The following is a 27,537-nucleotide window of genomic DNA, read 5'->3' as shown; positions in this document are numbered from 1 at the left end:
TTTTTTTTTTTTTTTTTTTTTTTTTTTTTTTTTTTTTTTTTTTTTTTGTAGATGTAAACAAGAGTATTCTAAAATTTGTGTGGAAATGGAAAGAAAGTAGAATAGCTAAAACAATTTTGGATAAGAAGAATAAAATGGGAAGCAGTTTATCCATCTTCCTGACTTCCTATATTACAGTCATTAAGACTGTGTGGTCTTGGTGGATGGATAAACCTACATATCAATGCGGCAGAGTAGCAAACCCACAAATGGACTTATACAGATATGTACAACTGATTTTTTTATAAAAATGCAAAAATGATTCAATGGCATAGGATAGCCTTTTCAAACAATTGGTGCTGAATCAATTGTACATCCCATAGCCAAAAATAAGAACCCTGACCTAAGTCTTGTATCCTATAAAAAATGTACTTAATAATTCACAGAAAAAACTTGGATGAGACCAACATCATCCTGATACCAAATCCTGACAGAGATACAACTAAAAGAGAAAATTTCAGGCCAATATCCATAATGAACGTTGATGCAAAATCCTCAATAAAATACTGGCAAACCAATCCAACAGCACATCAAAAAACATCCATCATGATCAAGTAGACTTCACCCCTGGGGATGCAAGGCTAGTTCAACATATGCAAATCTATAAACGTAATCCATCACATAAATAGAACCAAAGACAAAAACCACATGATTATCTCAATAGATGCAGAGAAGGCCTTTGACAAAGTTCAACAGCCCTTTATGCTAAAAGCTCTCAATAAACTAGGTATCAATGGAACAGCCAATTCCAGTTTTTGAATGGGCAAAAACTGGAAGCATTTTCTTGAAAATTTGGCACAAGACAAGGATGCCCTCTCTCACCACTCCTATTCAACATAGTATTGGAAGTTCTGGCCAGGGAAATCAGGCAAGAAAAAGAAATAAAGGGTATTCAATTAGGAAAAGAGGAAGTCAAACTGTCTCTATTTGCAGATGACATATTTGCATATTTAGAAGACCCCATTGTCTCAGCCCAAAATCTCCTTAAGCAAATATGCAGCTTCAGCAAAGTCTCAGGATTCAAAATCGATGTGCAGAAATCACAAGCATTTCTATATATCACTAATAGACAAACAGAGAGCCAAATCATGAGTCAACTCCAATTCACAATTGCTACAAAGAGAATAAAATGCCTAGGAAATCAACTGACAAGGGAGGTAAAGGACCTCTTCAAGGAGAATTACAAACCACTGCTCAAGGAAATAAGACAGGACATAAACAGATGGAAAAACATTCCATGCTCCTGGTTAGGAAGAATCAATATAATGAAAATGGCCATACTACCAAATGTAATTTATAGATTCAATGTTATCTATAAATAAGATTGACTTCCTTCACAGAATTGTGAAAAACCACCTTAAACTTCATATGGAAACGAAAAAGAGCCCCATAGCCAAGACAGTCCTAAGCAAAACAAACAAACAAACAAACAACAAAAAACAAAATTGGAGGCCTCATGCTACCTGACTTCAAACTATACTATAAGGCTACAGTAATCAAAACAGCATGGTACTGGTCCCAAAACAGAGATATAGACCAAGGGAACAGAACAGAGGCCTCAGAAATAATGCCACACATCTACAACCATCTGATCTTTGACAAACTGGACTAAAATAAGCAATGGGGAAAGGATTTTCTATTTAATAAATGGTATTGGGAAAACTGGCTAGCCATATGCAGAAAGTTGAAACTGGATCCCTTCCTTATACCTTATACAAAAGTTAACTCTAGATGGATTAAAGATTTAAACATAAGACCTAACACCATAAAAACCCTAGAAGAAAACCTAGGCAACACCATTCAGGACCTCGGTATAAGCAAGGACTTCATGACTAAAACACCAAAAATAATGGCAACAAAAGCCAAAATAGACAAATGGGATCTAATTAAACTAAAGGGCTTCTTCACAGCAAAAGAAACTATCATTAGAGTGAACCAGCAACCAACACAATGGAAAAAAATTTTTGCAATCTACCCATCTGACAAAGGGCTAATATCCAGAATCTACAAATAACTTAAACAAATTTACAAGAAAAAAACCAAACAACCCCATCAAAAGGTGGGCAAAGGATATGAACAGACATTTCTCAAAAGGAGACATTTATGCAGCCAACAAACATATGAAAAAAAAAACTTATCATCACTGGTCACTAGAGAAATGCAAATCAAAACCAGATTGAGATACCATCTCAACCCAGTTAGAATGGCAATCATTAAAAAATCAGGAGACAACAGATTCTGGAGAGGATGTGAAGAAATTGATTACACTCCCACTGTTAGTGGGAGTGTAAATTAGTTCAACCATTGTGGAAGACAGTGTGGAAATTCCTTGAGGATCTAGAAATAAAGAAATTCCATTTGACCCAGCAATCCCATTACTGGGTATGTACCCAAAGGAGTATAAATCATTCTATTATAAAGACACATGTACATGTATGTTTATTGCAGCACTGTTCACATTGGAACCAACCCAAATGCCCATCAATGATAGATTGGATAAAGAAAATGCGGCATGTATACATCATGGAATACTATGCAGCCATAAAAAGGATGTGTTCATGTTCTTTGCAGGGACACGGATGAAGCTGGAAACCATCATTCTCAGCAAACTGACACCAGAACAGAAAACCAAACACTGCATGTTCTCACTCATAAGTGGATGTTGAACAATGAGAACACATGGAAACAGGGAGGGGAACATCACACACCAGGGCCTGTTTGGGGGCAGGGGGCCCTCCTCACTCCCTTTTCCCTCTCCTCTTCTACCCTCTCCTCCCCTTCTCTTCCCTTCCCATAGGATCTTGCACTGTTGCCCAAGCTGGAGTGCAGTGATATGATCACAGCTCAGTGTAGCCTCGACCTCCAGGGCTCAAGTGATCCTTCCTTTTCAGCCTCCTGAGTAGCTAGGACTACAGGCTCATGCCATTACACCTGGCTAATTTTTAAATTATTTTGTAGGGTGCTACTATGTTGCCCAGGCTGGTCTTGAACTCCTAGCCTCAAGTGGTCCTCCAGCCTTGGCCTCCTAAAGTTCTTGGGCAGGTGTGAGCCACCATGCCCAGTCATGATGTTTCTCTGATTTGATTGGATTATGTGATTTTGGGAGGAAAATAAGCAATGGGGAAAGGATTTTCTATTTAATAAATGGTGTTGGGAAAACTGGCTAGCCATATGCAGAAAGTTGAAACTGGATCCCTTCCTTATACTTTATACAAAAGTTAACTCTAGATGGACTAAAGATTTAAACATAAGACCTAACACTATAAAAACCCTAGAAGAAAACCTAGGCAATACTATTCAGGACCTAGGTCCTGAGATAAAAAGTGCCATTTTCATAATGTATCAGGGGTACATACTATCAACATGATTTATCAATGTTGATGTTAGCCTCCATCACTTGGCTAGGTAATGTTTACCAGGTTTCTTCATTTAAAGTTTCTCTTTTTTTCCCCTTCCCATATTATTCTCTTCAGAAGGAAGTCACCATACATAGCCATACCTCAGAAATGGGGAGTTATGTTCCACTTCCTTTAGGGTAGAGTGTCTACAAAAATTTGTTAGAATTTATTAGAATTCTTCTGTATAGGAAGTGTGTCTATTCTTCTCATTTACTTATTCAGTCATTTATTTATATCAGTATGATTTGTGAATATGTTATACTTTGAGTTGTAATCTAATATAACCTTATTATTATTAGTTTTGCTAAATTTTTTTTATCTTTGGCCATTGAGAATTCCTTCAGTTGGCTTCTATGTCTCTTTTTTAATTTTTGGTAGTATTAGATATTCTAGGCTCATCTGTGTGTTTCCTGCCCCAGTCCTAGAATCAGCAATTTCAATAAGGAGCCCTGGCTCTCTTTATTGGGGAATATAATTAAAAACTAAGATCCAGGCAGTAGGTGTGCTTGTTTCTACTAGGCATTGTTGCTTCTAGGTCTTGTCAGCCGACAAAGCAAGGAAATGTATGTGTGTATATAAATTGTATAAATAAATACACATATCTATACATATCTCTATATGTAAACATCTGTATCTATAGTAAGCTAAATATGGGTTCTTACTGATATATCCAACTCCAATTCTTCACCTCATGGATAATTCTAGTTTCCTTCCTTTTCTTTAAACTTCCACTCCAGCAGTTATAAACCAGGTTTCCACCATTCTCCCTCAATTTATTAAATTTTTCAATTCCAGTACACATGCATAGAAGTGTCAGATTTGTTAATTCATAATCATGTGGGCTACAACTTTATTACCTAATGTACAATGCTATGTGTACAGTTCCTTTGGCCTTTAGTTTTATATACTCTACTCATTTCCAAAATTACTGAGGTCAGCAACTTTTCTCCCCACCCCCTTGGATGAGATTATTTCATATATTTGTAATATAGTTAGATTGTTTTATTACATTCTGTATTCTAGCCTGGGATTCCTCCTGACCTCCTAAATGATTTTAAAAAATTTGTATTACAGATGAGATCAGGCATGTTTAGGGTGGTACAGCTATAAACATAAATTTGCATTTCATTAAAATTCAGTCCTTGTGCTTCAAAGTTCAATGGGGTTTTAAAAATATATAATGTCATGTAGCCACAATTCCAGTATCATACACAATAGTTTCATATTCCTAAAAAATTTCCCTAGACCTGATTAATTTTTATTTGGAAAAGAAATACAGAAATCAAACTAGCAAACACCTGACAATATGTTAGTAAGATTTTGAAAATGTTAACATTTCATCATACTTGTTTCACATTTTTTAACATAAAATTTTAAAAATTATTAAATTCAGTCCTCTTGTATTTCTTAATTCCATTTCTATTCCTCCCTCCACAGCAGTTACTGTTACAATTATAGCAGCCTTTCCAGTCCATGAGTTTATACTTTACTAGATGTATTTGGGAGCCTAACCAATAAATAATACAGTTTTTGTGTTCTGGATACATTTATATAAATGACATAGTTTTATGTATCTTTCTAAAACTTGCTTATTTTATTCTCAATCCCACACTTCTAAGATCTATCTTTAGATCATAATTTTTGTGTTTTATAGTGTTTATGAGTATAGCACATTTTATTTATGTTACTCTATTAATGGACGTTTAGATTGGGTTTTATTTTTTATTTTGTATGCTCTGTGAATACCCCATACACATCTCCCCATGCATAGGTGTAAGAATATGCTTAGGCTATATAGCTGGAAATGAAATTCCAGGAGGATGTGGCATGTACACTTTCTACTCTACTAGAAATGGTCAACTGGCCTCCAGTGTGTTTCCTCAAGTCCTTAGCATCACTTGGTAATGCAAACTTTTACATTTTGCTAATCTGATGGCTTTAAAAAATTATTTCCCAGACTTTCAGAAGCTGTGTAACCAAAAATCCTCCTCAACTAAAACTAATTTTGATGGGAGATTGGGTTTTTACTCTTGGGGCCATTTCTTCCTGTTTCTAATAAACTTTTATGTTATTTTCAAAGATGTGTGCTTATCCAGAATTCACAAAGTTGTTTTGGAATACAGCTGCACCTAAATTCTCTGTTCCAGAATCTGTCATGAAGGAAACTCTATATCCAAAATATGAGGTAACATATCAAAGGAGTTTTCTCTATTATTGTTGTAGTTATTATTGAATAATTAAATTGTATAATTGGCTATGATGTTAAATTTCACTGGATATTTATGTAAATTTCCAGTTATTGTCATAATTAGAATTAATTGGCTATCACTATAGAAAGTACTTATATATGTAAATAATAATTATATGTATGTGTAAAATTATATACCTATGTACTTATAAATTTATAATTTTATATGTTCATATGACATATAACTATAATTTTATATATTATATATGTATATTTAAAAATGTTATACTTATCCATGTGACTTTATTCACTTAAGAGGAATATTCTGTTTTCTTTTTGAAAGAATGTTTTATTTGATTGAGAGTTCAAGATATAAAGCTATTTGGGTTGTTTAGAGAATCTTCATGATATTTTCATTTGTTTTTAAAAGCACGTTTTAAATTAATTTAATGTTAAAAAGATTTAACACTATCCAAATATAGTAATCTTTTTTCTTCCCTTAAAGAATAATGATTACTCTCATTTAATGTTATACTGATTATTTTAAAAATTAGAAAAATAAGGAGAAGTAAAACAAAATAACCTATTCTTCTCCCACAGAGAATTGTCCACTTTTTAGATCATTTTCTTTCGTTTGTAAAAATTCTTTGTATTTCTCCTCCTCTTTTCTTCTTTTTCCTTTTTGCCCACTCTTTCAGAAGTTCTGTGATGAGCATCATTGTACATAATTTTTTTGTGGCATTCAGGATTATTTTATTTGAACAGTGTTGTAGGCATCTTACAAAAACACATATATCAGAAAAGTATAAAACAAAAAAGTTAAAGAAATTGTGGGGAAAACATAACATGAGTAATAGCATAATAAAGCCAGAGGTAAGATTAATATGAAGAAATTCAGTTCGTATATGCTGTTGCTTGAAATGGGGTCATCAATTTGCATCTTAGCTTCCCTGCAACCAAGGCATGAAAGGAGCCTTGTTCATATTTAACCTGTTGATATTACCTGTTTAGAATGTTGATTTTGAAATATCTTTGCATTTCTTGGATTCCTTGTTCATAGCATATTATTGTTAAAAATTATGTTGAATTCTGTTAGGCCATAATTTTAAATATATATTCATGGGTGAAATATGTGTGTAGTGCATTTTTTTCCTTTGTCAGACTTTGCTATCAGAGCTATTCTTTCTTTATAAGGTTAACTGGATAGCATTTCATCACTTTTAATATTCTGAAATTGATATGGCATAGGAATAATCTTGAAAAGTAGAAGAACTCACTGTTTGGACTCATCTGAGCCATTTGGTTAGGTAGTTGTTTGAAAATTAAAAATTTTTCTTTTCTAGGTTATTCATGTTTACTATTTTTTCTTGTCAATTGGCAACATATTCTTACGGAATATGTATTTAATTGAGATTTATAAGTTATATGCATAGAGTTGCATATATTTTTGTCAGTTTTAATATTAATTTCTAATATTGGATCATTTTCTTTTTTCTTTCTAATGATGTTTCTGTTATTTTTTCTTAGAGCAGAATTTTTAGAAAGTAGGTTTTTTCTTTTTTTATTTGTTTTTAAGTGCTTTGTTCTCTGCTTGTCAGACTACTATACTCATACCAGTATAAAACCATCCCTTTTACTTTATTTAGCGAGATATATAACACTTAATTCCCTGGCTTTTAGATATCATGGCTAATCAACCAGAAAAACAGATGAGTTTAACCTACCATCTTCCACCAAAAAACTTTTGATTATTATTAATTCAATGTTGTTACTTCTCTCTTTTAAAATACTTTTGGCTTTGGCTTTCTGCTTTCCATAGAATGTTGACATTCTATTTTGGCATTTTTCTAATTTCTTTTGCTTAAAAATTTATTCATGTTGTTTCTTCTTCTTCCTTCTTCTTTCTCCTCCTCTTCCTCCTCCTCCTTCTCCTTTTTCTTCCTCCTCCTCCTCCTTCTTCCTCCTTCTTCTTCCTTCTTCCTCCTCCTTCCTCCTTCTTCCTCCTCCCTCCTTCTTCCTCCTCCCTCCTTCTTCCTCTTCCTCCTCCCTCTGCCCCGCCCTCCTCATCCTCCTCCTTCTTCTTTTCTTCTTCTTTTTTTTCCTCATCTTCTTCTTCTTGTTCCTTCTTCCTTCTTTCTTTTTTTCTTCTTTTTTTGAGATGGAGTCTTGCTGTGTCACCCAGGCTGGAGTACAATGGTATGATCTTGGCTCACTGTAACTTCTGCATCCAGGGTTTAAGCCATTCTCCTGCCTCAGCCTCCTGAGTAGCTTGAATTACAGGCACCCACACAGCACTCGGCTAATTTTTGTGTTTTTAGTAGAGATGGGGTTTTACCATATTGGTCAGGCTGGTCTTGAACTCCTGACCTCAAGTGATCCACCTGCCTCAGCCTCCCAAAGGCTGAGGATTACAGGCGTGAGCCACTGTGCCCAGTCTCTTCTTTTTTTTTTTTTTTTTTTTTTAAGTAATATAAGTAATTAATGAGTTTTCTTCTGTGTATTTGACTTTAGTTCAAACATTTTCATTTGCAGTGTCTTTATTTTCAAAGTAATTTCTGTTGTAGTTTTCCTTTTCTTTTTGATACACCACAGTATTTAAACATTTTTTAAAACTTTTTGAAATTATTTCATTTAAATTTTATTCTTAATCCTTAGTAGTATAGGAAAATATTCTTTAGAATACCAGTTTCTTAGAATTTATGGATATTTGCTTTGTGTTTTAATAGATATTCCAATATTTATCTGTTAATTCAGTGGTATTATTTGTTATCATTTTTATATTGTGGTCGGACTAAGCAGAGCACACCTTTGGAATCAGATAGTCTTGAATCTGAATTCCATTTACTTCCTGGATAACCTTGTACTATTATTTTAACCTCATGAAGTCTCAGTTTTTATGTTTGTAAAGTGAGTGTTTTGAGGATTTAAGTAGTAGGTGCTCAAATAATAATAGATTTAGCTATTATATTTTGTAATGTTATTACATTTTATGTGGCATATTTCTTTCATTTGATGCCATAAAAACTTTGTTTAAATAGGGATTTTCAGTGAAGTTGTATTTTGTCAATTGTTACATGTGTTAGCTGGGTGCGGTGTCTCACACCTATAATCTCAGCACTTTGTGGGGCTGAGGTGGGTGGATCACTTGAGGCCAGGAGTTCAAGACCAACCTGGCCAACATTACAAAATCTCATCACTACCAAAAATACAAAAAAAATCCCACAAAAACAAATTTCCATGTATTATTAACAGTTTTACTTTCTGTGATTAGAAGATGTTTTGTATTTATTATGAATTTTGTCTCTTACTGATTTGAAATGATCCAGTTTGGCCTAATTAATGATTGAATTCTACTCTAGTATGTCCAGCTCTGTGTTCTTTTCTCTATGTTCAGAAATATTTTTATGTTAATACTGTTTACTGTTTTTGTTTTGTTTTAGATGTCCCATATAAGGAGCATATGGTTTTTCAGTCTTACTATTATTATTTTATTTCGTGGTTTCTGTTTTTTAAAAATTCTGTTCTCTTTTGCTAACTCCCCACTGTCTGTGCTGTGCTGTTTTCAGAGTGGCAAGGCCTATTACAATCACTTCGGAAATCACACAAGTAGTATATAAATGCCTACTTGTAGTAAAAATTCAAACAATAAAGATAAATATGACATAAAGAATATTCCCCATCCTTAACGCTGTCCTTCTTCAGTTCTCTTCTCCTTGAAGTCGGCCATTGTTAAATGTGTTTCAAATATCCATTCAGACATTTCATTGTCATTTATGTCATGCAGTTGTGTGTGCAAATTAATGCTTTTACATATGTGGAGTTATAATTTATATTATTCTACATCTTGATTTTTTTTCCACTTAAAAATACTTGAATATATCTTTGCACATATGTGTATTTTTCTGTTTGGAATTCATAAAGTGTATGTATATTTCAAATCTTAGAAGATTATGTATATTTTCATTTCCTTTTTTATACTGCAATCTAAACTTTTCATCTAAGAAAATAATACATATTGTTTTTGAAAAATATGTCATGAACTAAAAAGGGGAAGTTAATAATATAAAGTATATTAAAAGATTGCCTTAATGCAAAAGATTGGTGAATATTAATTTGCATAAGTCGATGTGGCATTCATGAAAATATGATGCTCACATCTGCTTCAAGAAAATCTGCTGAGAGGGGCACTCTAGCTGCTGTCCTGTAGACCTAACATGGCATTTGCTCCAAGGCCATACTTCCTTGGGGCTGCTCCCAGCCAGGGACTGAACACAAGGTGGTTGCTAGAGCAGACACATTCCTGCTTGATTGTGGTTGCTTTCATGGGCAGTTTTGGCTCAGGGACTTTTCATCTGCCTGGTTGAATCTTTTATAGAACTGCTCCGTGGTCTGAAGCTCTTCCTACCTAATCCTTCCTCTCTCATCTTCTTTCCCAGATGTCAAATCTGCATCATGTTCTGAAGGCTCCCCCTGCCTACTCCTGCACCCTCTTATTTTATCCTATACTGTAGGTGTCTACTTCTACTTGAACTGACACAGTAGGGAGTCTGTAATATGAATGCAATGTTTTTTGAACTATATGTTTGTTTACAAAGTATGGGCATTTATTTTTCCATCTCTGTTTATCGGAAAGTGTGAATGTAGGAAATTGAGGGCAGGCAAAATTGTTTTAAAAGAGGTGGAATTGTAGCAGGAATAGGAAGAATTAGAACTGCTGATCATGGAGTAACCTATTAGAAAAGGAGTCTGAAAGAAAATCAATACTGCTGGTTGTCTACTCCCAATGAACAGGAGAAAAAGGATCCAACAGAATTTTCTGGCACAAAAAGATAGCTCAAGCTCACCTGACATTTTCATTTCACCAGAACTGGCATCAGACCTTTCTTCAAAGACTCCTGGTTCTGATGAATGGGAAATAATATTTAGATACCCAGATCTGTGTGCTTACATTTTTAAAAAAACAAGTTTAACTTGTTTCTATATATATTATAGTTACTGGTATTTTTTGTTTGATGCTGCCTTTTTAAAAATCACTTTTTATTCCTTTTCTTAAATTTATATATATTTTTTCCTTTTTTAAAAAATAAAATCAAGTAGTCTGGATATAATATATTCATGATTTTACATTTTCATGGTTATTAAAAAATATATAGCATGTATTTAAACATTTTAAGATTCAATCAGAATCTATATCCTTTCCAGGAAGGATTAAGACTTTAAAATGTTTCACTTTACTCCCATTGGCAATCTGCCAATTTAAGACCATTAAATACTTTTATTCCTGAAAATTTTAATGTTCACTCTGTGCAACAATAATTACACAGATTTAGCTATGTTTTTCTGATTTATTTCTCACCACAATTTTTTCTGTCTTATATAACTTCCTTTCTTCTAATCATTTTTATTTTCCTTATTATATTTTTGACTAATTCTTTCTAGAAAGGTTTGTGGGTGGTAGATTTTGGAGTGGACTTGTATTCGTATTCATGGATATATATTTATTTTCCTCTGTCTCCTGCATTCCAATTTGATATGGCATAAAATTCTATTTTTTTAATTACTTGCCAGGCAGCATCCAGTATTGATAATAAGTATTCAGACACTGTAGTTCTCATTCATCCCACTTGGAACTTCATGGTCTTGTTAAAAATGAAGGCTTAAGTCTTTTTACATTTCATTTTTTCATTTATTCATCATATAAATACATGCCAGTCACCTCTATGTGCAAGCCACTGTTGTAGCTGCTGGAGCTGCAGCAATGAAAAATCAAGGTTGCTAATTTCATGGAGCTTACATTGTAGTATGAGGTATAGATAAAATAAACATGTACTGTGGAGTTTTGTTATTTGTGGTAGTTATGTTCCATAAAGTTACCTCAAGCACTGAATTAGTTGATATTGAACTGTTCGTTGCTCCTAATGGAAGTAGAAGGCTAGGGTCCTGTGAGCCTCTGGTTTTTCATCAGCTGATCAATAAATAACCTTGCTTTATGAGGTTTTCTATTTAAAGACACCTTATTTAATATATATTATTGATTCATGACCACTGAAGTCATAGCTGACAGCACTGTAACTCACGCCTGAAAGAAGCTTATGTAACACATTTATTTTCTCTATAATGCACATGGCAGCCTTCTTGCACTTAGGAACACTAGCCAGCACTTCAGCACTATACTGGGGACCATTTTAAAGAGCAAAATCACAAACAGTCTGCCACTGTGGTGTGGATTTGTGTATGTTTTCCTGTAATATTGTCAATTTTTACTTTATATATTTTGGGGCTATGTTATTAGATGCATACAAATGAAGAATTGTTAAACATTCTTTGTGAGTAAAAACTTTCAGTAATGAACTGAGCTACTTAATTTTAGTAAACACTTTTACCTCAGTCTATCTTTATTATTAATGCATTGATAGCAATTTTCCTTTATTATTTGTTCCCTTATACATAACTTTTCTGTATTCTTATATTTTAGATTTGTCTTTTATAAACAACATGTAGTTAGATAAAAACAATTAAATATATTTGGATTTTTTGTTTTTCAATTGGATTTATTTAAAATTTACATCTACTTTTTGTTGTTATTTTTCTTTTTCTTACCCATTGTATGTTTATTTTTTTCAATTATTTGGGTGTATTGTGTTTTATTATTTCTGTTTTAAAAGTTACATATAATTGATGTTTGAACAATGTGAGGTTAGGGGTGCCAATCCCTGCACAGTTGAAAATTCACGTATAACTTTAAACTTTCCAAAATCTTTTATTTATTTATTTATTTATTTTTAATTTTTTTTTCCCATTTACTTATTTTATTGCATTTTAGGTTTTGGGGTACATGTGAAGAACATGAAAATTGTTGCATAGGAACACACGTGGCAGTGTGATTTGCTGCCTTCCTCCCCATTACCTACATCTGGCATTTCTCCCCTTGCTATCTCTCCCCAGCTTCCCACCCCCCACCGTCCCTCCCCTATTTCCCCTCAACTGACCCCAGTGTGTAGTGCTCCCCTCCCTGTGTCCATGTGTTCTCATTGTTCAACACTCGCCTATGAGTGAGAACATGCGGTGTTTGATCTTCTGCTCTTCTGTCAGTTTGCTGAGAATGATGGTTTCCAGGTTCATCCATGTCCCTACAAAGGACCCAAACTCATCGTTTTTGATGGCCGCATAATATTCCATGGTGTATATGTGCCACATTTTCCCTATCCAGTCTATCGTCGATGGGCATTTGGGTTGGTTCCAGGTCTTTGCTATTGTAAACAGTGCTGCAATGAACATTCGTGTGCATGTGTCCTTACAGTAGAACGATTTGTAATCCTTTGGATAAATACCCAGTAATGGGATTGCTGGGTCAAATGGAATTTCTATTTCTAGGTCCTTGAGGAATCGCCACACTGTCTTCCACAATGGTTGAACTAATTTACACTCCCCCCAACAGTGTAAAAGTGTTCCTATTTCTCCACATCCTCTCCAGCATCTGTTGTCTCCAGATTTTTTAATGATCGCCATTCTAACTGGCATGAGATGGTATCTCAATGTAGTTTTGATTTGCATTTCTCTGATGACCAGTGATGATGAGCATTTTTTCATATGTTTGTTGGCCTCACGTATGTCTTCTTTTGTACAGTGTCTGTTCATATCCTTTGCCCACTTTTGAATGGGCTTGTTAGTTTTTTTCTTGTAAATCTGTTTTAGTTCTTTGTAAATTCTGGATATCAGCCCTTTGTCAGATGGGTAAACTGCAAAAATTTTTTCACATTCTGTTGGTTGCCGATTCACTCTAATGATTGTTTCTTTCATTGTGCAGAAGCTGTGGAGTTTGATTAGGTCCCATTTGTCTATTTTGGCTTTTGTTGTCAATGCTTTTGGTGTTTTGGTCATGAAGTCCTTGCCTACACCTATGTCCTGAATGGTTTTGCCTAGATTTTCTTCTAGGGTTTTTATGGTGTTAGGTCTTATGTTTAAGTCTTTAATCCATCTGGAGTTAATTTTAGTGTAAGGTGTCAGGAAGGGGTCCAGTTTCTGGTTTCTGCACATGGCTAGCCAGCTTTCCCAACACCATTTATTGAACAGGGAATCCTTTCCCCATTGCTTGTTTTTGTCTGGTTTGTCAAAGATCAGATGGTTGTAGATATGCTGTGTTGCCTCCGAGACCTCTGTTCTGTTCCATTGGTCTATATCTCTGTTTCGGTACTAGTACGATGCTGTTTTGATTATTGTAGGTTTGTAGTATAGCTTGAAGTCTGGTAGTGTGATGCCCCCCGCTTTGTTCTTTTTGCTTAGAATTGACTTAGCTATGCGGGCTCTCTTTTGGTTCCATATGAAGTTTAAGGTGGTTTTTTCCAGTTCTGTGAAGAAGGTCATTGGTAGCTTGATGGGGATAGCATTGAATCTGTAAATTACTTTGGGCAGTATGGCCATTTTCACGATATTGATTCTTCCTAACCATGAACATGGAATGTTTCTCCATCTGTTTGTGTCCTCTCTTATTTCATTGAGCAGTGGCTTGTAGTTCTCCTTGAAGAGGTCCTTTACATTCCTTGTTAGTTGTATTCCTAGGTATTTTATTCTCTTTGTGGCAATTGTGAATGTAAGTTTGTTCTTGATTTGGCTCTCTTTCCAAAATCTTAACTACAAATAACTTATTGTTGACTGGAAGCATTACTGATAACATAAACTGTCAATAACACATATTTTGTATGTTATATGTATTATGTTCTGTATTTTTACAATGAAGTAAACAAGAGAAAAATGGTTATAAAGGAGATTATAAGGAGGAGAAAAATATATTTATTATTAACTAAGTAGACATAGATGATCATGAAAGTCTTCACTTTGTTGTCTTTATACTGAGTAGGCTGAGGCAAAGGAAGAAGAGGGGTTGGTTTTGTTGTTTGAGGGGTGGCAGAGGCAGAAGAAAATCTGCATATAAGTAGATTTTCTGAACCATGAAGTTTAAACCCATGTTATTCAAGAGTCAATGTTGTGTTTTTCTTATTCCTGTGGCAGCTTTCTTAGAATATGCATCTTTAACTTATCAGTATCTCATATATATTAATACCTTTATACTCCTCCAGGAAAATACAGTGACTTCAGAATCCTTTAAATCCATTTACCCCTTCTTGACTTATGCTCTTAATTTGATAGATTCTAGCTTTTAAAGTCCAAAGTAAATTTTTATTTTATGTAATACACCTTAAATTTTACCCTTATCTCTCTCTCTCTCTCTCTCTCTCTTTTTATTTGGCTTTTCTTTTGTTTTCCTCAGGAATCATTTTACCCTCTGCCTGAATTGTATTTTATAGAATTTCTTTTGAGAGGAGGAGTAGGAGATCTGCAGCTGGTGAAAACCTTGGTTTTCCTTAGTTTCAAAATGTCTTCATATTACTTCATTCTTGAGGAATATTTTATCTGAGTATAATATATTGGCAGAGGTTTTAAAACAATAATGATGTTTCATTATTTTATGGCATGCATTATTGCTGTTGAGAAGTAAGTCTTAAATGTAAAGACTTTGAAGCTAATACATTTTCTGCTTCTCCTAAACCTGGCTAGTTTTAAGTTTTTAATTTGCATTTCCTATAGTTTCACTATGATGTTTCTAGGTGTATATTTCTTTTTATTTATCACACACTGAAATTCTTTGAGTTTGTAGTTGGCATCTTTCATTAGCTATTGAAAATTTTTAGTGATCTCTTTAAATATTGTCTCTATTTATTCTCTTTTCATTTTCTGGAACTTTAATCACATGTATTAGGTATCTTTTTTCCTCTTGTGCTTGGTATTGGATTCAGGACAATTTCTTCCAACCTATATTATAGGTAAGATCCACAAATTCTCTCTTTAGTTATGTATAATATATTATTAAACTTGTTTTTTATATTGTTCTTTTTAGTATTTCTATTTTACCCTGAATCTATTATGTTATGGTGCTTTGTTTCTTTGTGTAGCTGTCTGTCTTTAAATGTTTGCTTACCATTTTATTTGAAACATGATGTTAAGGAAACATTTGAGATTTGGAATGGCATTTTCCTCCTCCAAAGGATATTTTTGTTAGAATCTGGGGTCTTTCCATTCAAAGACTGCTTTAATCTGAAGTTAAGACTTGAATTTCTCTGACCACCCTTGTGATAGAGCCCAGACTAAAAGTCCACATAAAAGTTGATTTACTTCCACCCACTTTTAATCTGAGGGTGTACCCCTGTGATATTCCAGTTTATACATAACTGAGATGTATTATCAGGCTCCCCATCTCAAGTAGATTCTGGGCTTTGACTTTTGTCACCCTTGCCCCAAGAAATTGCCAAATCTGCAAATCAGAGTGCAGCTGTTTTGGCAAACATTCTGAGAACAAAGCATCTTTGAATAGTAGGCTTAACTTTTCTGGTCCTTGTCTTTTCTTAGATTATAAGGAAGAGAAAAAATATACTTACGATTTTTCATCTCTTCATCTTGTTATCTCTTTGATATTTTGACCATTGTTTTTCAAATTTCATGTAGCCCTCAGTTGTCCTCAGCAGAGTTCCTAATATTACATAATTAGAAGCAGAAGTTATCATTGACTTTTAAAGACACTGTTTCCATTTCTGTTTACATTTCAGCTTTTATTGCATGCATACCAATTTCAACAATATCTTTGGGGTAGAGTAGGAGGATTTTTTTTTCCATTGGATATCATCTAAGCAACACTGTAAGTGCCCTCTCAAGACACCTTAGTTTGGCCATTATTTTGGCAGTTTCCAAGGCTCCAGCATATATGTTCTTTTTAAAAATAAGCAATCATTGATTGTTAATAAGGTCTGCAGTTTTTATATCTATAAAACATGGTACTAAGGTTTTTGTCCTTATTGTTGTTAAAAGCATTCATTTAAATAGATAATATCTGCTGTTCCATCATATTTCAATATCTTGTATAAGCATATGACAAAATAGTCTAAAAATCATAGTTTGTCTTTAAAGAATAATGATGAAAGTGACTAAGTATCTTTCTACTATGTCCAGTAATTACCTTACCTTACATTGTGCTATCACTACTTTCTGGAAATATAACTTGAGAGGATTTTTAGCAAAAATTCAATGCTGGTGATTCCTAAGTTACCCATAGCTTTCTCCATCATCAGGAATAATTACATAATATTTTTAAAAATCTGACTTTTTGTTCAATAAGTATTTTTAAAACTGCTAATGTTAGTTGTTTGAGACCTAACAATCTCAAAAAGAAAGTAGCAGTATGATTTAATTAATCATTAATCCACCAGGCTATCAAATTTAGGTCTTCTAGGGTTCTGCATATCCAAACCACTGATTACAGGATAGAGAAGTAGCACATTTATTAATAACCTTAGTTATTATGGCAGTTTACTCTTACAATAAATATATGTACATACTTAACAGATAGAATTCAAAGTATAAAGCCCTTAAGGAAAATTTCATTCCAGTTTACATTTAGAATGATTGCTTATATTTCAACATAAATATTCATTTTTGACAGGAAATTTAGATAATATGTCGTGTTCATATTCCTCATATTAATATGGTACATAAATTCAATGTTAGCTTATTAGATGATAGGATCATTGATCACTCCTAAGATTAAGAATGTCAGAAATAATGTAGAAGTAATCATTTGGCTAAATGCCAAGACTGAAGCTAAATTGCAGGTTTTGGCCAAATATTAAGGCTGCAGCTGGACTTTGTCATTTCTGGTGTTTTCTAGAATTATACTACTTTCATATATTTTCTCTTCTGTTAATAATGTTGTACTATGAAGTAACAGTCATCATAGACTTTTAAAAAGTATTCCAAAACATAATTTAAAATTGTTATCTTTTTATTCACAGAGTGTTCAACCAAGCAGACTTTTAACTGAGAGATTATCACCTGAAACCAGTGTCCTTACTTTACATCAATATAGCAAAACAAATTTTAGCGTATGTAGAATTTTTATTCTTAATTAAGATTGTTTACTATATCTGCCTACAATCCAGATATTAATTATAGTAATTCCAGAAATCATTTCTTGGGGTTGGGCATGGTGGCTCATGCCTATAATCCCCGCACTTTGGGAGTCTGAAATGGGCAGATCGCTTAAGGCCAGGAGTTCAAGACCAGCGTGGCTAATATGGTGAAGCCCAATCTCTACTAAAAATACAAAAAATTAGTTGGATGTGGTGGCATGTTCCTGTATCTCAGTTACTCAGGAGGCTGAAGTGGGGAGATCGCTTGAGCCTGGGAGGTGGAGGGCAACAGGGGGAGACTCAGTCTCAAAAAAAAAAAAATTTTTTTCTTGGTACTTCCTCATTCTGAGAAATGGCTCAGACCATTCCGTGCTAACTTTGCTGTAGATACATTTTTACTTTCTCAAATATGCTGTTTTTATGACTGTTAGAAGATGTCATTCACTAATCAATAGCAGGTTATTTGTTGTGAGTTTTTCTAACATTTCTAGTTTTTTCACTCATTCTTGCCTAGGTCTTCAATGATCAAAGGTTTTGACTAAACAGAGAACCTGTTTGTGGCCATGAAGCAGAGTAAGACTGATTGCTTTAAATGGTGATCAGATGCATACTTACGACTTTAAGTATAATTAACTGCAGCGTATCCAATGACCTGATATTTATATGGGGTACAATTAAGATATGGTTTTATTTTTCTCTCACTAGTGCCTAATATGGTCTTTTTCTGTTTTTTAGACCAAATCTTACACCATCACCCAGGCTGGTGTACAGTGGTAAGATGATGGCTCGCTGCAGTCTCGACCTCCTGGGCTCAAGTGATTCAGTGATTCTCCCACCTCACCCTCTTGAGTAGCTGGGACTACAAATGCATGCTACTATACACAGCTAATTTTGTTTTTTAATTTTTTTTTTTTTAGAAGTGGGGTCTCACAATGTTGCCCAGGCTGGTCTCAAAACTCCTGAGCTTAAGTGATCCTTCTGCCTCAGCCTCCCAAAGTGTTGGGATTACAGGTGTTAGCCCCTGGACATGGCCTAGATATTTCTTTACTGCTGTTTGCATCACTGTTAGCTTAAGGACATGGAACATGCCCTTTTCTTTTTTTTTTTTTTTTGAGATGGAGTCTCACTCTGTCACCAGGCTGGAGTGCAGTGACACGGTCTCGGCTCACTGCAAGCTCTGCCTCCCAGGTTTAAGCGATTCTCCTGCCTCAGCATCCCAAGTAGCTGGAACTACAGGCATGGACCTCCACCCTCAGCTAATTTTTGTATTTTTAGTAGAGACGGGGTTTCACCATGTTGGCCAAGATGGTCTCGATCTCTTGACCTTGTGATCTGCCACCTTGGCCTCCCAAAATGCTGCGATTACAGGCATGAGCCACCATGCTCGGCCAGGAACATGCCATTTTCTTTGTACTTTCTACTTAATTTAGTAGTGTTTTCCAACTCTTTTAATATAACAACACCAGTCTGGGTGTGATTATAGTAAGTGGTAATACTATTTTGGTTTCCTGAACTAAAAGGTTGAGATTGCTCATGTTTAGAGGTGACTGTCCAGGGGCTCCCACTAATGTAGCCCCAGGGTTAAGGGGATTCATGGCTCAGCATAGGCATCATATGTTCACACATACTAGTACCACCTACACCAGCTGGGAAGCTTTGCACTATACTACCTTGCACATAGCAGGTACTTGGTGTTTGTTATATCAAGTTGAATTTTAAAAATTAAGATAGTTTTTATTATTATAACACTTTTCTACATTAATTGATAGATTTTAAGGTCTCTTCCTCTATATGAAGTCAATGATGTCAAACTCAGTATTTGTATTTTAATTGGTATTTCTGAATTTCATTAATTTGCCTAAACAGTTATTAGCCAAGTATTATATATTTTAGCTTAACAAATAGTATCTGTGGCTAATGTGTATTTCTCATTTGATTATTTCACAGTGTTTCTTACTAAGAAAATCTGCATCACTTGAAAGTGTCCAAAAATGCTTCAGTGCACAACCTACAGAACTAAGGGTATTATAATTTTACAGTTTTTACTCTCTAGAAAAATATTTGTGTTTCTAGCAATAATAATTACCTTATGGTTTTTTTAAAGCATATACTTCTATATTATATTCTCTAGTTGAATTACATATTGAATTTTATATAGTTTCTTGAGATGGAGGAGTACAGTAAGTTGCAGAGGGTCAATATCTCTCTTGTACTTTAGTATATGTCTTAAAGTATGTAACTAGCTTGTATGAAACTACTATGTTTGAAGTCTGGGCCAAAATTCACTGTAAATAAACACATCTCTATAACAAATTATTGTTTATTAGCAAATGAAATGCAGTTAGCTTATTGATGATGACTCAATAGGCAGGGAATGCTATATCAAAGGATTGAAAGTAATTTATCTTTTGTAAGTCATGAGTATTATTAGAATTTCAAGTATTAATGTATAATTATTAATGTGATAATCTTAAATAATAGTATTATTAAAAATTAAGCTGATTCTCTAATAATTAGATAAAGTAAATACTGTAATAGGTTGGGATTCCATACTTCCAATTATAAATATTAAATTGAAAGTTCTTATAGAGAATATTTGAACAGTATTGTATAGAAATTCAGTGTCATTAAAGGACTTTTGAAAGAAAACCCAAATTGATTTTATGGAATAAGGCATTTTAACAGTTTTTGCCCATTCTACCATTTATTTGCATTAAATATAAAAGTACAGCTTGTAATTTATTTGGATATCTAGAGAGCATTTTCTTTCAATTATAATATAGAAAATCATGATACATATCTAATTTATAGTGTTGTTTACATATACTTAGTGAAATGACATATGACCAACCATATTATTGTACTTTGCTTTAACTAACCCACTATTAATTTGATCAGCTGACTTTTGAATAATTTTAAGAATATTGATTTTTACATTTTCAAATTAAGTGACCAAACCACAATAGTAACAGAATTAATTAATTTTGAATATATAGAAACTAAATTGATTTTATGGTTTTTTCTACATCTTTGCTTCCTTATTAAGAGAGCAAAATCTTCGGTAGACTTGAGGAAGGAGGAGATTATAGCTCCTTTGGAAATCAAGAATGATATGCAAAGCAGTATAAAAGAGATTACGTTTCAGAAAGCAAATGAATTGAAACGTCAACTCCAGCTTCTTAAGCAAAATAAAACTGAGGATCCCATCCCTGTGAAAGAAAATATAGATGATGTCTTTGAAAACATTTGCGAAAAACACAGTTTGAGAAATCTCTCTTTGTCTCTCATTGAAGCATCTAAAAAAGCTGGCATTAGTTACATTGTTTATCCAAAGAAAAAGAAGACAAAATGGAAGAAAAGATTGAAACAACGAAAACTTACATTTGTGTATGAAGAGTTAGCTAAGCCTCCAAAATCTCTTGAAAGGTCTTGTTCAAGCAATATTTATTATAGTTTAAGAAATATATTGTGGTTTTTATTTCAATTTTATAATCTCACCCCATGAAGTTATTGTTTTATTCTGCACTGAAAATATAAACCCAGCTTTTTGAAAGGCAAATCCTCATTTAAAAATATATAAGTATTTTATAGTATAAGTATGTGAATGGTTCAAATGATAATTTAAAGAAGGGACTTATTTAAGAACATGAAGTAAGAGTAAATCAATTTGATGGCTAAATGAAATCTTCCAGAAAAAAAAAAAAAAACCCAAACAAGTTATTTGAAGTGATTTAGTAACAAAAAACAACTCCTGCTCCAAACAAATGCTACCCATTTAAAACAGATTGCTAATATTTAAGTATTTTTAAATTTTAAATTATTGAATTGAATTATAAATCTAGATACTTTTTTATATTGTAAGCTCTTATTTAGGAATCAACACAGAAATATTTTTTTTCCTTACTTGGAAGTAATAGTAGTCAGTATATTTAAAATTATGTAGGGACCTACTATAAACCACTGAAATTCCAAATGTGTTCATGATTAAGTGTTCAGGACATAATTTTCTTAAAAGTGTTGTGCAAAATAGTTTCTATGAAGCTCTCGTTATTTCCTTTTAGATATATCCAGATATCACAGAATTTATTAAACTGTGTCCTTTTGAAAAGTAAAGACTTTCCTGATGATAAGAGAATAAAAAATATTTCTTCACTTTGTTGTTATAAAGACTTGCTGTCTGCAAAAGGGTTAATTATCTCTTGAAATGGTGACTTATAGTCCCTGAGAAGACTGGGGCATAGTATTTTATAAGTGTGAGTGACAGAGTGGAACAGAGGCCAACCGTAGTGAAGAAAGCATTCATGTCTTGTGTTATCTTTACATTATTTATGCATAAGTTTCCCCTGCCACAAATATAGTATCTGGAAATTTTTTTTTAATTCATCTTTGGAAGACTTCACGTAGGTTTTCCAAGCTGATAAATGTTTTAGATCAGAACCAGAAGTTTGTGTATATGTTTTCGATACATTTGCTGATTTCAAAGTATTATGAATCTTCACCATCCTAGAAAGGGTAATGCACCCAGCACCATTTTGGCCACAACCTAAATGACTTCTGTGTAAAAAAAGGATATAAACTGATCAAATGATGCTTCTCTGGGCTGTGGCCTTCTTACTGGCTTTTTACCATTTACCATATAAAGTTTTACCATTTACCATATAAAGTTTTACCATTTAAAGAGATTTAGTTGCCTTTTAATAACTCAGTTTGAAATTTGTATATGCTGCCAATGGGTGCAACAGGAGTCATTGGATGAAGCTTTTGGTGAAGGCAGTAAAACAAACTGTGGGAGTATTCATCTAAGACAGTATGTTAGTACAGCTTTCCTACCTTTTAAAAAAATCTTAATTCAAACTAATTTACGACATATAAATGCAGATACGAATTGTCAGTTCAAAACTAGCAATGATAGAGCAACTTGAAAAACAATTTTATTCCTATAATTTGAGACCTTTTTCCCACTCATCTTTTGTTTTTTGTTTTGATTTGTTTTGTTTAAGACAGAGTCTGGCTCTGTCACCAGGCTGGAGTGTGGTGGCATCATCTCAGGTCTCTGCAACCTCCACCTCCCAGCTCAAGTGATTCTCACAACTTATCCTCTGAGTAGCTGGGATTACAGGTGTGACCCACCATGCCTGGCCTTTTCCCACTAATCTGAATTTGGTAATTCACAAATTTGCTTTTTACCATTTTATGTGCAACCATGAAGGTTATTTAATCACACCCATTCTTGGCTGGCTCCCTTAATGGTGGGAAGCAGCAGACTGCATATGTTCTTATGTATCAAGTCAAATTGTGACTGTGGAAAGTAACTCCTGCAGAAGGCCACTGGAGCCACCTCACCTAGATTCATGCATTTCCTTTTATCCCCTTAGTCCTTTTGCTTCCCTCCTTAGCTAGGTCATGACAGGATGTCAAAGTTGGCAACAACTTTACAGCTTCACTATTTCTCTAGAAGTTTCTCGCTGCTTTGGTCTCTGAGCTCAGTGTTGACATACCAGCCTGAGGGAGTAGAGGGGACCTTCCTCAGTAGCTTGCTGACCCACAGTGAGCTCTTCCTACCAATGACTCTTGGCTGCCTTGACTCCCTTATACTCATTGCCTTACCTCCTACATGGCCTTTTGTGAATTGCTAGCCTCTTGATCTGTCTTCCAGGACTGAGTAACATTCTTCATCTGAGATCCAGGCTACTAGCTTGTTTGCTAATGGCATTCCTATCCCTCTGAATGCATCTTCTTGTGCCGCTTTCTAGAATAATTGTCCTTAGTCTCGACTCACTTGCTCTGTTGCTGCAAGTGAACCTGTGGTCTCAGACCTGGTTTTCTTGGTCCACTTGTGCTGCTGCATTCCTCAGAGAAGCAGAACTTATTTTCCCCCAAGCAGTTGTTGTTATATTTTCCTTAGTTGTTTTGCCCTTCCACTTTTTTGTTTGTTTGCTTGTTTTTGGAGACATGGTTTCACTTCCATTACCCAGACTGGAGTGCAATGGTGTGATCTCAGCTCACTGCAACCTCTGCCTCCCGGGCTTAAGGGATTCTCCCACTTCAGCCTCTTAAGTAGCTGGGCCTGCCTACAGGTGGGTGCCACCACGTGTGGCTAATTTTTGTATTTTTTTTGGTACAGACAGGGTTTCACCATGTTGCCCAGGCTGGTCTTGAACTTCTGGTCTCAAGCAAATCACCCGCCTTGGCCTCTCAAAGTGCTGAGATTACAGGCATGAACCACTGCACCTGGCCATCAGGCCTATTTTGACTTTCATTTATCACTCTGCTTCTCTAAGAGCTAGCAGCAGTGATGTTGTAGGGGCAAGAACTCTGGATTGGGAATTTGTATACATTCATATCCCAACCTCCATTCACTGGATCCCCAGTGACTAGGCCAAGCTGCTTAATTTCCTTGAATATTTGTTTCCCCATCTGGAAGATGAATAGCCTATCCACATGATTTGCGAGGTCACGTCTAGTTCAAACAACCTTTGATTTGGGTAGTAATATCATCCTTATTTTTATACAAACAGAATACTTTAAGCAAAACATTTAAACTGTTCAAAATTTCTGTTTTCTCAAATTGTCTTACATCTCATCTCAGATTAATTGTGTGTACACGTGTTATAACCCAAAGGTTTGACTTTCTCTGACTGGTGTGATAGCTAGCATGTTAATTTACTCTGGTTCCTCCAACTGAAAAACCATGAACCCTATTCATGGCTATGAAAACATGATCTAAAGTTGTAGTACAGGAAGAAATATTTACCTTTTGGGGTAGAGGTAAACAGCAAGTCCCCTCTTCTTATCATGTTCCTTTTCTTTGTACTGTTTAATTTCAGTGATCTGGGACTATAACTCTTCCTCATAAAAGTTCATCCACTGTCTGCATTTGCTTTTTACATCCTTCTAGAAAGCTGCCTAGCAAGATCTTGCTTGTTTCCTTAAAAATATTATAGTTATTAATATTTGATAGTAAAAATAATACATACTCATTGTAAAAACTTAGAAAATACAGCAATGCTACCATTGAGAAATAAGTCGCAATTAACATATTTTTGGATGTTTATGTGGGAATATATTTTAACAAAGCTATGTGTATATGCATGTATGTGTGTAGCATACTGCTTGCATATCTATAAAGAAATCTTGAAATTATATACATCAAACTATGGCAGTGATTATTTTTGGAATAATGAGAAGGGATTAGTGGGTGGTTCAGGAGTAGTCTAGGATATGCATAGCTTCAAACTTAGATTTAGAGGATCCCCTCATTCAACTCTCTTTTATCTGGAGTTTCCTCCTCACTTGTGCCTCATTAGTATCCTTTCCGCAGTTTCTGTGCCTAGTAAAATTTCAGAGTACCCATTCATAGTTTTAGATGATACAGAAAAGTCAGGATATTGAAAATAGTGAAGCCTCTGAGAAGGCAAAAGTGGATGGGACATAGAACACAGTGATATGACAGAACTCCCAGGGAAGAAGTGTTGTGCGTTCTATGAAGGAAGTATCTTCCATTCCTGGAGTGTATATTTGGTTATAAGAAAATGAGGTAAGTGTTCTAGCCAGATAGCTTCTCTATTTTTAGTGAAGGTAAAGTTTATTAGCTTAAAGGGAAGTATTGGAGGGACTATAGTTAAATATGATTACTCTAATTAAATATGGAACATAGTAGGAACTCAGCAACAATTTGATGAATGAATGAGTTCAGCCATTCATTTCTGCAACATACATTTATTGAGCACCTACTACATAGCAGGTACTATTTTAGACAAGGAGCACAGGATAATGTACAAGATTGGCAAACTTCCTTTCCTTATAGAGCTTATATTCTAGTGGGAGAGAGAGTGGAGAGGTAAACAAATAACATTAGGAAGTGATAAATGTAATGAAGAAAATAAATCGGTGTAACAAAGGTACTATTTTAGGCAGAGTGGCCAGAAGCCTCTATAAGGTAGTGATATTTGAGGGTAGAACTGAATGGAATGAGGGAGTGAGGTGTGTGAATATCTGAAGTGGCCACAGAAAGCGCAAAGGCCTTGAGTTGGAGACATGTTTGTTGCTTTTGAGGGACAGCATAAAAGTCACTGTGGCTGAAACAGGGTGAGTGAAGAGTAGTAAGATGCAAGATTGAGGAAGCGGTCAGGGATAATATCACATCGTACCTTATAGGCCAGAGTAAGTTTGTAATTATTCATAAGAGTGCCAAGAAATCATTGTGGACTTGAGGATGGGGTAGTGATGCTTATAGGTTATGGCAACTACTGGATTCTTAATACAAAAGGAAACATTGGGAGTTGGGAGCAGTGAGTTGACATGATCTAGTTTATGTTCCCGAAGTTCACTCTGGTTACTTATAAAAAATAAATCTATTGTAGTGAAGCAGAAAGACCAGTTAGAAAGCTATTAAAATAATCTGAGTGAGAAATCGTTTCTTGATCTGGGGTGATAGCAATCAAAGTGCTGGAAAGTGGTTAGATTCGAGATAGATTTTAGAAAAATGGACAACAGGACTTGCTTATGGGTTGGATATGGGAGATATATATGTATAGACAGAGAGAGGGAGGGAGAGAGACTTGTCCCTGCCATGTAAATGTAAACTTCATCAGATTCTCCTAAACTAGGGGAATGGAAAAGAAAGCATGTCAGGTCCACAGCTGCAAACCAGGTGTCAGGAGGTATGTTCATTGCTTCAGTAAATATACCACATCTGGAACTAAAGCTGTAATTAAATTTGTGATAATTTATAGCAGCTTTCTACAAGCTACCTTGGTTTTGCACTGCTGAAACAGGAAAGTAAAATGGAGATATGGTGGGAATTGCCCCCTACATCTTTTAAGTCTCTGATGGTGCCACTAATGTGTAATTTCCCCGGTGCTCTGGTATTGCTTTTTGTCTGCTATCTTGGTGGATAGCCGTGTGAGATGGAATGAGTGCAGTTGTAGAGATTTCCACGTGGCCCTTACTACCATTATCTTCCTCAGTCTACAGTTTATTCAGTTATTACATGTATTTACTCCCACTACACATGCTGGGACTAGGGAAATTATTTTTAAAAACTGGGTCTATGTCTCATTAGATCCACTGTTAAATGGCCCCAGGCCAAGATTCTTTCTATCACTTGACTTTCACAATTCCCTAATTTGATTGATAAATGTCAGTGGCATTTGTAGTGGGTATCTGTGGATTGGCATGAGGGGAGAGCCAGGATCTAATGACCCCTGGAAGGTTTGAGTATTCTTCTTTCTCAAACCTTTGGAAAATTTCAGGGAAGATTCACTATGTATACCTAAGCTACAATGCAGGATTCTTCCTCAGTGGGGCTTTGCCCGACCTTCCTGTTAAGAGAGGTTTTGGACTGTGAACTGGCTGGGGTCTGAGAGCTGGGTAGAGGATTGTGAACCCCCACTATAACTGCTTAGGTTTGTAAGAGAATACCTATAAGCTTTTCCCCTATGTAAGCCAAAGAACGTCTAAAGAGGCTGCCCATTTATCTCATCTCTAAAGACCTTTAGGCATTTAGTTGCCACAGATCCTTGAGAGTTAAAATCCTGTTAATTACCATTCTGTCTCTATTGTTTATTGTGGTCAGAGTATGTACCATATCTGTAGCAGTAAAACTGGATTTTACCACTTCAGGGTTCTATTATTTTCACTGGAATCAGTGAAAAATATGATAGGAAAAGAATGACAGTGGGGAACGGGAGCAAAGAAATTTGTTTCACTGATTTCAGGATACCAAATTGCATACTGGTATCCTTGTGCAGAAAGTTGAGCCTTAGGAATCCACAACTCTTTTTGGGATTTTCAAGCACCGCTATTCTTTGGGGTGAATGGGGAAGAACTTTGCAAAGAAAAAAAAAGAACTTTTGTTTTTTGGTTTTTTTTTTTTGGAGTTTGTAATCATTATCGCAGTTTAATCTGTCTTTGCAAAACATAACTAAAAAATAGACTGTGTGCCTCTGTGATT

The 27,537-nt window shown here is 34.7% G+C and overlaps 1 protein-coding gene across 1 annotated transcript in view; it reads left to right on the top strand.

Annotated features, from left to right (window-relative positions):
- The window catches only part of TTC6 (tetratricopeptide repeat domain 6), a 259,315-nt gene that overhangs the window by 134,854 nt on the left and 96,924 nt on the right, over positions 1-27,537 (top strand). Inside the window, exons 9-12 of the mRNA XM_032242507.1 lie at positions 5,518-5,622; positions 17,466-17,555; positions 19,530-19,604; positions 20,629-21,008. Coding sequence (XP_032098398.1) covers positions 5,518-5,622; positions 17,466-17,555; positions 19,530-19,604; positions 20,629-21,008 — 650 coding nt within the window. The remainder of the gene's footprint in view (positions 1-5,517; positions 5,623-17,465; positions 17,556-19,529; positions 19,605-20,628; positions 21,009-27,537) is intronic.

The sequence above is a fragment of the Sapajus apella genome, unplaced genomic scaffold (assembly GCF_009761245.1).
Source record: "Sapajus apella isolate SASKATOON/1434 unplaced genomic scaffold, GSC_monkey_1.0 scaffold50, whole genome shotgun sequence".
In the NCBI taxonomy this organism is placed as follows: domain Eukaryota; kingdom Metazoa; phylum Chordata; class Mammalia; order Primates; family Cebidae; genus Sapajus; species Sapajus apella.
The sequence above is the reverse complement of the archived record's forward strand: the minus strand, read 5'-3'. Positions and strand labels throughout refer to the sequence as shown.